This window comes from Coturnix japonica, chromosome 11 (genome assembly GCF_054131305.1).
Source record: "Coturnix japonica strain WE chromosome 11, WE-NBRP24, whole genome shotgun sequence".
Classification (NCBI taxonomy): Eukaryota; Metazoa; Chordata; class Aves; order Galliformes; family Phasianidae; genus Coturnix; species Coturnix japonica.
Window position 1 is genome coordinate 23,683,398 of NC_140673.1, and position 12,080 is coordinate 23,695,477.

The window sequence follows — 12,080 nt, forward strand, 5'->3', positions numbered from 1 at the left end:
AAGAAGCTTAGGAAGGAGAAGCATAACCAAGTGTCACTGCCTGAGGCAGAAGAGTTCTTCACGAATTCTGACTGACATAAATTCAGGTGCATTTTTATGCCGGTTAACCAGAAACCAACAGCTTCAGGAAGGAGAAAGCCTTCCTCTCCACCTTTGTGCTCAATCACCATGGGCTGGTGAAGCTGCCAACCATCTCAAAGCAGCTGAAGAAATTCAGCACCTGGTCCTGAGCAATACAAGCTTGCAATCAAAATGGTGGCCAGATGTTTTGAGAACAGATACAAAATGAAAGCAAAGCGCAATTGTGTACAATTCTCCTTACCAGCAAGGGAAACAACCTCCTAGCTTGGAAGCCCATCCCCCCAAAAAATCAGCTGATGGTGAACCTTCTTTTCAGTACAGTTTGTTTTCATGTATAACTGAAATGCTGAAAATACTCCTCCTCCCTTGCCTGTACAGCCAAACACGTGCAATCATTTATACCATGGAAATGTACCGCAGACTCTTTTTATGACAAGATACTCTTGATTTAGAACTTACATGTGTAATGTAAAGGATCTGCACCTTCAGAGGTCCCTGCCTTGTTGATAGGTCTTCATGCTGTGACTGTAAGATGTTCTCTGACCATTCCATGTCAGAGCCTTGGAGAACTACCAACACTAGGCATATCAGGCAGGCTCTCATACCCCACTTGCTTTTCAGTCAATACACAAACTCTGCAATGATACCTAATAGCAAATGACTTAAGCGTGGTTACAAGGAAAATATCCTTTTGCTCCCTTCTCATTACACCTTTGGCAAGCTTCAATATCAAACTGATACGGATGCACAACCAGCATGAAATCTTTCATGTTATCAAGAGTATTCACAAGATGTATTGATGTGTATGACTCCTCCTTACTTTCAAAGTTCTATACATGAACAAGTAAAATCTCCAACCACATTCATAGTTTCCTGTTCATTAAAACAAATAAATAAATACAATTAAATTAAATCATAATTTCCTTTAAAAGATATCCTGTATGGAATCCCGCAAAATTAAAGTTGGAAAACTGAATTGTATCTCAAGTTGAGAAAGCATAAAGCATGCTGCCATTCATTTCAGTCATTTGGAAGCAACTCTGAAACTGCTGAAGGCAAATTTCATTGCAAAGTATGAAAGCTCGAGATCATCTAGTTACTACGATGAATGCCTGTTAGAGCTTCAGTTGGGACTACTGCCTTCATTTATAAAAACACAATTTCTGTTCCAACAACAGAATTAGCATAAGTGCCCTTAGAGTCTTGCTCACAAGATCCATCAGCTATATCTTCTTTCTTATTCCAATCTGAGATTGACGTCAGCAACATTCACAACCTTTTGAGAACTCATCCTCCAGTTTCTACTTAATTTGATGTCTCAGAACATTTATGACTCACAAAACTTGGTGTTTAAAGCTTCAGGGCACAAAAAGTGGAAAGAAATCCAAAAGGGAAAAAGGACTGCATTTAATATAGCAAAATGATAGTAAAGAGAAAAAAGTCAAAGAAAATACGGTCGGGTGCTATATTTAGCAAAAGCAGTGCTGTACAATTAAGAACTGCAATTTTCTCTACCAATAGTCAATGAAACAAAGAAATGATTTTCTTTTCCATTCAATACTCAGTGAATTAAGAAGCAATCATAAATACAACGTTAGGCACACAGGATTTCCACAGCAACGATAGCCGGGCAATACTTTGGGACCATGAGAAACAAGAGAATCAAGCCTCTCAGCAGAGAGCACACCTCTGCTTCTGGGGGAAAGCACTTCTGCAGCCAGAATTCACTGCTGGAAACAGCTCCAAACTGCAAGCATGAATCCAAAGAGCAATCTGTGCTGTGCAGAAGAACAAAACTGGAACTCATTTTTAAGCAGTAAGAGGTAAGAGATAAAGATGCAAACATAGATTCCATTCTAGTAAACACCTGCCCTTTCCTCTGCAGATAGATAGGTGCTCTGTATCCTCTGGATGACAGGAAGAATCACACTGACAGGGAGATGCATTCTTGATTGCACCTCACAGGGAGACAATGTGCTGCAATACTTCCACTCTCTGACTCAATGTCCTGAGTTCCAAAGCCAGATCCATGCAAGGCCATCTTTGGTGAAAACTGAACTACACTTCTTTTCCCCATAAAGAGAATATCAGTTACACAAATCTCTCAGGCCTTGACACACATTCAAATTAACATTTTTATTGTTATTAATCAAGAATTTAATAAACCAGATCTTAAAATTGACACATCATGGGAATCTGTTCATTTAAAAATGGGAGATCCAGTGAGTCATGGCTCTGAAAAAGTCACTCAGCATCTCCCTTTGAGGGACTATTTTGAACAAATACTTCATTGAGCAATCTGATTTTCATGGACCATACATGACTCACCTGCAGTATGAAGGCAATTAAATTCATATCAAATTTCTCCTATCCATAATAAAGTGGATAAATTAGAAGTGAAAATCTCTCACTTCTCACATTTCCCAGTGACAGTACCAGAGTATTTAGCAAATATGATATCCTGGATTTATTTGCCCTTTCTTTCACATAAAAATATTGTAGAAACCCAACAATGCTGCAGTGCTTCTTGGACATGCAGATAAGAGCTAAAAAAACCAAACACCAGGAGGGTTTCTGACGTTATAACCAGCAAAACAAGTATTACCTCTTTGACTTTAGGCGATAAAGAGCTGCTCTTTTAAAGAGGAAAAAAACACACACTGCTTCTTTTAATCACCAAAGCAACTGCACTGACCTTCTTGCACTTACAGATAATGTAATATCTTCTATTTGGAGGACACATTCTCAGTCATGAGGAATGGATGATATTGCAGGAACTTTGAAGCTCTGAAAATCTCAGTGGGAACAAAAGGGATATGTGTGTTTAATATTTTCACTATTAGAACATACAAATATCTTGTTAGTGGAAAATAAAGCTATGATGGGAGCTACAGGTGGCTGAGCCCACGTATGGTGTGGATGACATTGGGTTTAACACAGAGCCACTGAAAAGCAAATATCTGTATCATTTTTGCATCTCAGTGAAGGATTATCCAAATTACAGTTTTGGCATCCACAGTGGTGTGGATAACTTTCTTTGGATTTGTTCCCTTTAGATCTCTTGTAGCTTCTCAATAGAATCATGACATCATTCTCATGCATTATTACTATTTAGATTAGAATTTAAGTAGAAAACCTGAAATAATTTCCTGAATCTCCAAATGACAGACACAGCTTTGAATGTGCTACAGTGGAAAACATAATACAAACACATCAGAACAGCAGCAAGCATTTCACAAAGGCAGGATGTCACACTGATTTTTCCTTTTCCCCCCCGAGATAAATGGTTAACCAGCACAAGTGGAAAGAAATGATTCATTCTGCACTTCCAAATCGTGAAGCCTCAGGGAAGACTAAGCACTCACCACAAATTTACTTCATTTAGTATCTTTGCAGCAGCGACTTTTCCTGCATACTGTTCTCAAGATGAAGGACATTCTTAAGAAGGCGGCACACATTTTAGCTGAGGATTACAAGCCTTAAACAAGCATGGATTTTGAGCTGTGACATAATTACAGCACAGCAGTTGGATATGGGCACCAGTATAGAAATACCACTCATTTGGTAGCACTGAGTTCCTGTTATCAGCCAACCCAAAAGAGTCCCTTCTGTGCTTTACACGAAGTTTCACAGTTAGGTAAACAACCCCAGACAGGATTTGGTCAGGAAGGGTGTATACAAACAGGCTGAGGAGCTCTGCCAAATGCATGTTCCTCTTCCCAAGAAGCACAATGCCCTGACACAAACAGCCTTTCAAGGTTGCAACCCATCTGGCTTTCAGGCTGTCACAGAGGGGTTGGTCTGCAGCTTCCTGCCCGCAGAGCCCAGCCTTACTGAGCTTTCTGCACTGCCTACAATCCACCGAACAAGTTCCCACACTTCTTGGAATCAGTGCTTTCAGAAGGAATACATTTCCCACATGTAACATAAACCTTCAGTCTTGGGCAACTTCAAATAACATGGAAATAAGCTAGATACATAGCAGGACTGAGTCTGACACACTGCATTTGTCCCGTTGCCAATTGGAACCAGCCCCATGGCTGTGCTGAAGGGATGGAGTGCAGTGGTTCAGGCAGCAGAAAGCAATCACAGCAGCTTCACAAGCCAGCAAGGACTGGGAGGGATGCAGAAAAGTATACAGGTAAACGTTCATCGTGCCCTTTTATGCAGGAGCATCTCAAATGCAATCTTTGATCAGTCCTGCCTGGCTATAAATTTCCACCACTGTTATTCCATCCTCAGTGCATCAACTGAGTATGAGAGGATTGAGACACTGGCACAGGCTGCTCTGTGAGGCTGTGAATTCCCCCTTCCTGGATGCATTCAAGGCCAGGCTGGATGGGGCTTTGGGCAGCCTGGTCTACAGGGAGGTGTCCCTGCCTGCAGCAGGGGGTTGGAACTATGTGAGCTTAAATGTCCCTTCCAACACAAACCATTCCGTGATACCATGATTCTGTGAACTGACTGCATGCTGTCTCACAGCCAGAATGCTTCTTTTCTAAATAGAAAACATAAATCAACTTTCTGTCTTTTCCTCACCTCTTCTTGTTCACTCCTCTGCTCAACTCAACTATGTCAAATTCTGTTACAGATGTATTCTACCAGATCTATCCTTACAGTTAACGCAGAGGTGTTTACAAAGGTGCTATCTGACTTCTGCATAACACAGAGCCAACTGGAAACTACAGGATGAGCAATGCAGCCTTACAGAAGAACATACAGCATGAAGGTAAAATGCACAGCAAGGAAGCAGTTTAGCTTTTGGTGGTAACTCCAATGCGAAAGTTTTGTTTTGTTTTTTGCCTTCCAATAACTCAGACCAGTTCTAGAATTAAAATAGTAATAAAACCAATCCCAAATACACATAATAGGATCTATTTCTCTTTCTTTTCTGTTGCAAAGAAACATTAGAAAAAAATTTAAAACGGACCTGCAGACAAGTGGGCAATGGAGTTCCAGGGACTCACAAAGCCACCTCCAAGCAGCCCAGCACCATTCAGCACAGAGCACCATGCTGTTACCATGGCACTCAAACACCTGGTACCTTCAGATGGTGTTATCACCCATCTGCAGAGCAACAGAGAGGAAACAGCAGCTGCATCTATGAACAAGCCACACAGAAGCAGCATTAGGGTGAATAACCTGCCTGCTATGCACCCTGTGCAGATCCTCTTCATGTTTTAGCACTATGGCTAGAAGAGTGTTCTGGGGACCTGTTTGTTTAAAGAAAAGACAAAAACAGATGATTTTATGTTGTGGATAAGGAATAATATTACAATTTCCCTTGTGCTAGAAGGATCGTCGCTCATTCCTCTTTCCAATAATACAACAGATGCTTCAGGGTTATGCATACGACCTTCCCTCCCCATGACTAAGCACAGCCCTTGTTGATAGAAGTACAGAAAAACAGTGGTCAATATCTGGAAACTTAATTCATGGTGTTTAATGAGTCAGAATGATGTTAAGTAGCTAGACAGCACAAAATAACTGAAAAAGTTCCCACTGCTAAATGCCAAGTACTCCACTTGTACTACAGAGTGCAACTGCTCCCACCTCAGCACCAGATCCTGTGCTCAAGTTCGCTGTTTTTGCCTCTAAATTCAGCCTTTCAGCCTACTCAGAAGTTTGTATGTATAGCACTATAGACAACACAGTGCATGAAAGGTACAAATGTGACTAAGCTCATGAAGTAGTTGCATTTTCTCTATTGACCAAAAACTTATGATACAGGTTAAGTATGTGCTCACTTGATACAAGCACTATGAGAAGTCATAACTTCAATTCACAGTACTATCTTGTAACTCATCACAGCGTAACCTGGCATATTTACACATAGAATATGTCTAGTCATTATTTCACTGTTTTATCTTTTACATAACATTATAACAACAGTGATTCTGACCAGACAGGGACCATTTTCCTGAAAGGCACCAAACAGGGTCAAATACTCCATATTCCTGATAACTCTGCCAAGGTGTAGCACACAAAGATGCTATGCCCTGCAATGAGATCATTTCCCATACCATGAACTGGAATAATTCCAGCGTATCAGAGCTCAATTGAAGATGAATCTGGCCTTCACTGTAATGCAGACTTATAATGAGATAACAATGGGATTGAGGTGATTAACTATAAACAGAAATAAACCTGAAGAGATAACTGTTTAAATGCCAACATAGGAATGCCCCGCTCAGCAAGCTTAGGCTATTAAGCAAATTCAATAGCCTCCAAAAACAATAGCAGAAAGACTTTATTATTTTTTAAGCAAGTAGAAAAATTAACCATGAAGGTTTTTCTTGCTACATTTTTCCATCTCTTCCTTTTAGCACTGTTTTAAATCTAATCCTAAACAACATTCAGCGTGGCATGAGGATCAAGTCCTTCCCAGAGCAGGAGCATCACTACTGAGATATGACCAAGCCATTGGTTTGAATTAGTTTCAGTACTTCTTCTCTGGTCAGATCTTCCACACATTGTTTTAACATCAGAAGCAGTGCTTCATATCCATTCAGCCACGATGATTTTTCATCTTGGGACCCATTAAACCCCCAGTGCTGCAGATAAGATACAACCCTCACCTCCCTTACAAGGAGGAACATTGGTTTTTTTTACTAATGTAACCTCATCCATTTTAGTTCTTTGCCTTATGAGTAAAATCAGAGAATCTCACAACAGCTGTGAACCCACTGAGCAGAATCAGGCTCATTGAATCTCTAGAGACATCCTTCACTATTCCATCTATACATTAAAATTACAGAACTTGTCTTTTTTTAGAAACAAGCTTTGTGCAAGCATCTGAGTTTAAAGTCAGTGCTAATAAGGAACTTATCAAAAACGTGATGGAAATAGGATGCCAGGGGAATAGATATTCTCTCACCTGAAACGCATAATTAGCTTTTGCTTAAGTGTGCAATTAACATTAAAATTTACAATCAAGTATGATGGTGTTCTAAATTTACCTCCTTTAAATGAAAAATAATGAACCGAGTTACCGGCGTTACTTTTTAGAGTCTCTGCCCTGTGAGTAGAGCTGCACAGCAACACCCTGTCATCCCTGTCAGCCAGGCAACAAGTGACACAAAAAGCTTTTTTAATACACTGCATATTTGCCTTGGAGATGGCTACACAGCTTGGCGTTTATTTTGGCTTACACTTTCCTGTGTTGTAATGGTAACTGCCAAGCAGCATAATTAGCTGTTGTCGTATTTCTGTTGGTAAAGATCCTTCCCACAAAAACAGAGCAATGATGCTTTGTACCCTCTTCCCAGCTGTGGCACACATGTCCCAGACCTCCACCCAAGCATCTCAGACCCCTACAGGTTTCAGCAATTAAGCCATAGAAATAGCTTTGTTAACAGGAAAGTAAAAGTTGTACTTATCCCAGTAGTTTAAATCCGATGAGCAGCATCTTAAAAGAAATATCATTCTGTAGAGTCATAGACTGGTTTGGTTTGGAAGGGACCAATGTTGCTTCTGAACAGCACATCCCTTTTGCCTTTCAATCTGAAGTTAAATTTAGCCTCAAATTGCTTAAGGGGGCTGCAAGTAATTTCAACTGTGATATCAGCTGTTGATGTCTGTATTTAGTTATGTTTATTGTTAATCACATATCTATTTATGGCACATGCAACAAAAATGAGACTTGTGTAGGGTGCTGTACAGAAGTACAACACAGTGCAATCAAATTCCTCACACAAATCATACACTGTGCTGTGCCCAAACTGGGTTGGTGTGCGGGTGTTTGGGGCTCAGCACTGACACTGATTCTCCATTAGTCAATCTGCACGGCTAACCAAGGAGCTCATGGAATTAACCTAGATTGAGCCAGCGTGAAGGACCAGACTTTGTCCTCTCAGCACTGTGTTGCTCTAAAGTTCTGCAGTTATTACTTACGAGCAACAGGCATCAAAACGTGCAGAAGGAAAAGAAAAACATAGATCTCTCACTGCTCTCACATGAAGCCAAAACCTTTTACCTTGCTTCCACTTGGATCTGGCTGGAGTGGCCTTGACTAGCTGCTAGGCAACCTGTGCACTGCATTTAGTGGGAACTGCATGTGTTTGCTAAGGATGTAATAATGCTGCCTTTGAGATTTATTCGTAATAAAAAGATGAATATCTGAAATTATAGCAGCTTTCTTTTCTGATCACTAACTACAGCTCTGGGAAAACAAAACTGGTGGTCAGGAACAAAAGCAGCCACACGTACAGCACACATACAGAGAGGGATAATAAAGCAGCTCCCAAATATATCGTTAGGGAGATGTTTTATGTGGAACTATTATTACAGCTGGCAGTGCTATAAAAAGTGTCTAATCCTATATTTATGCAGATATTAGAATATCTACATAATATTAATATATTTACATAAATAATATTCTAAATTAGAAAGGAAAATTAACAAACCTCATCCAGCTACAATATGAACTTTCTCAGTAAAGGTCATTTATGCAATTTACATCAAATCACCACTCCAAAGCAAGACAGAAAAGGTTTGAAATTAAAGCACAATCAAGAGATCTTACAGTTACCTTTAAAGAAAAAAAAACAACACAAAACTATCCAGTATAATCCCTCTCAGGAGCACTTTACAGCACCCATGGACTGGGAGGTGGCTCCTCAGAGCAGTGATCCTAAAAGGGCTCCTCTCTTGGCTTTATGCAGAAATTTGAAATGGTTCCTTTAAAGACCTGCACCTTCTCTTTCCTTCCTTAGTTTCAGATTCAATCTGATTCAGTTTAGATTTACCAATATTAAGAAGCAAACGTAACTGGAAAGTTACAAATAAAGCAGTAAAAGGAACTACACACACAAACTCAATAGCAACTGTAAATCATTTTAAAAAGTACATCAGTAGACAAGCTGGTAGAAAGATGCCTCATTCCTACATAGAGGAATGGAATTTTGCTATGCTACTGGCTCCACACTACTACATGAAACCTGAAGAATGCACTGAAATTACACAGAATTAGAGAAGAGCACGAGTCAGTCTGGAAACTGTCAAGCACTTACATTAATCTTTTACTGAAAATAAATGTAGAATCAACAGTGTTGCTGGTTAACTCCAGTATTACAGGTCATACAGCTTGCACCCACCAAGGAATCAGCCTGACATCTCTCTCCTTAAGTTTAAGGTTATTAAAGTCTTGTTTTCCTGAAATCTTCAAACATTTACTTAAAATTAGTGCTTAAATCACTTTAATCACAGTATCTTTGCAAAAAACCAGAAATCTTTCACAGTGCTTTCTGTTTTGATTTTAAGCAATTTATTATTCTATTGTCTGAGATCACGAAAAATCAAACACAGGATAGATTTCTTCAATTGCTCGATGGGCCTCAGCTCCAAATGTCCTCGTTTCCCAGACCTTAAACAAAATCAAGCAGATCCATGCCAGGTTATCTATATTCATTTCAGTACCAGAATTTAGCAACACAGTCAGGATCTTTCATTATGTAATTTGCTGTACCTTGTACCCAGCAACACATAAAATGAATCATACAATTGCAGTAAACAATAATGGAGTTCTGCAGTTTAGATTCTCACTCTGGATTCAAAATAGCCACAATGAAAAGGGTGATTTAGATGCAGTAATAAGAGATCAAATATAAATCAAGCTTCATGGATGAATAAGAAGACTGACCTTAGATGGCTGCGATAAGGTTTTGATAGAAATGCTATGCAGTTTCAACTAATCTTCAGTTCTGACCTTTAAGCTTAAACTTGTGGGAGAAACCATGAAACAGCTGTTTGATGTCGGTGAGCTAGCTCTGAGAAATCATTTAAAAGAAGGGCAGCCTGATCTCTTATTGCAGATATTTTCTTTTTATATAAAATAGAAGAATCTTGCTAACTGGAACTGCAGCTGGAGCCCCGTGGTATTCTGAAATGTGTCAGTGCAAGCATAGGTTTTTTAAACACACTGTAATCCATTGGGACACAGAGAGTTAAGGACTGTCAGGACAAACACTATGGCACAAATGCAACTGAAGTCATTTGCCACTCTGTAGAATGAAAGAGCACAACTGGTTTCCATGAAAGGAAACGCAATGAGCTATTGACACAATTGCTCAGCCTTGATCCTCCACTCTGAAGCTCAGGAACATTTTATTTTTTTTAAACTGGGCCAGAAGGCTGACATTCAAGTCAGACAAGGAACTATGAGCAGAGGGTCCCTCTGGCTCTCCTGCTCAAACTCTCTTCCCATTCGATTCACCAATAAGCCATTTCTGTCAAGGCAGTTTGAAGCATACCTCTGCACAGAAAGGTCCCAGTGCCTTATTCAAAGGCTGTTTAATGACAGCAGAAGCTGTGTCTAGAGATCACTCACTCAGAGCTCACTCAAAAGGTTCTACAAAAAGGCTAATCATTTGCATTGGGTTTTACTTCTGTTTAATAATGCAGCAACCCCTGACACTGAAGAGCATCAGCTTAAGACAAAATCAAGGGTCCCATCGGTCAAGTGAAGCAGCAATACAAAGAGAACTTACTAAGCTATACTGCAGAAATAAAAAAAAGAAAGAAAAAGCCACACAAAACACATGAACAATAAAATCTATATGAATAACAACAACAACAACTCCTAATCTCCACGCAAGCTATTTTCTACCGCCATATCTTTGCTGGGTTTAATATAAAATGCTTTTGAAAATGCTGGCACTTACCCAAATCTGCAGTTTTACCCGCTTGTCATTCCTATAAACTGTTTTCACTTTGAAGTCAATTCCTACTGTGCTGACGAAGGCCGGTGTAAAAGTGTCATCGGCATATCTGAAGAGGAAGGATGTTTTACCCACGCTGCTGTTGCCAATGATCAGGAGTTTGAACATGTAATCAAAATTCTGATCCGAAGTATCTTTCTGCCTGTATCTGGCATCTGTTACTGAAGCCATCTGAAAAACAAAAGAAAAAAAAGGACAGTTCAGTACTTGTTTTCTCTAATTGCATGCCATATGTTTAGCTTATCTCTCATATTTCTAATGATGTAAGCACTGCATCTACTGAAGAAAGAGCAACATACCTTGAAAACTTCTTTTAAATAATGCCTATAAATTTCTGCTATCCACTTGTAGTTCTAAGATCTCCGGACCCAAGAAATACACCTGTTGCACTGCTTTGTATGTAGGAGAATAACAGATGGCTGCTGCAGTCTGTTCTGATAGTACTGGGGAAACAGCACTCTTTACTCCAGCGGCAGGTTGCCATTTCTGTTGCTCCCATAAATAAGAACCACAACAAGAGCTAAAATCTCTGACACTGCATCCAGCTTTGCTGTTCATGGGACAGTCACTGAGGCAAGTGAAACTGAAGAATCCTTTTTAAGACTGTTAAGGAAAATCTGCATTTTCTTCTGCATGCTCATGCACCATACTTACCCTCCATATGCACAGATTAAAAAGAATCAAAACATAGCAACAGGAGCAGATGAAACACTGGTTGACAAAAGAAATTTTAGCTAACAGCTGCAAATCCATCCAACAGCTACCTACTCTCAAGACAGCAATTAAACAGAACATGCATAAAACGCTGCAGGCAGCATTTCTAAAGGTAGATGATCCCTTTAGATCAGCTAAAGGGAGCGGGGAGTTGGAGGACACAGGTGAATGCAGAGAAAAGATACAGCCTCAGATTCTTCCTCCTCTTGTGATCCTAAACTAGATTCAGAAACCAGAAAGTAATCACAGAGTCTGAAACCTCAACACAGCAGCAACTCACCAAGCAACCCTGGGCTCCTCTGTAGCTTCACAGCTCCAACATTCAGCAGAAGACAAGTCCCTGCCTTTTCATCTCTATTTGTACCACAGCAGAAGACAACGACGCAGACTGAACTAACTACAGAGAGGAGAGAGAGCAAGTTTCATCCTGCAGTGTGCCACAGTTTTGATCACTGATGCTGTTTCAAAATCCATCTGCTGTCAGGCAGATTAAGGTTTGGCTCCTTATTAGGAGTGAGGGCTTTCTGCAAACAGGGGAAGCAGCAGATCAGATCTGATAAGCAGCTG

The 12,080-nt window shown here is 40.0% G+C and overlaps 1 protein-coding gene across 7 annotated transcripts in view; it reads right to left on the bottom strand.

Annotated features, from left to right (window-relative positions):
• The window catches only part of RAB3B (RAB3B, member RAS oncogene family), a 38,532-nt gene that overhangs the window by 19,526 nt on the left and 6,926 nt on the right, over positions 1-12,080 (bottom strand). For 4 of the 7 annotated variants that reach the window (XM_015870582.3, XM_015870580.3, XM_032446159.2 and 1 more), the window contains one exon: positions 10,743-10,970. In XM_015870582.3, the coding sequence (XP_015726068.2) occupies positions 10,743-10,970 (228 nt within the window). Of the gene's footprint in view, positions 1-10,742; positions 10,971-11,098; positions 11,621-11,793; positions 11,993-12,080 lie in introns of those variants that run through there. The other 3 variants (XM_015870581.3, XM_015870583.3, XM_085511717.1) reach the window with 3 other exon arrangements.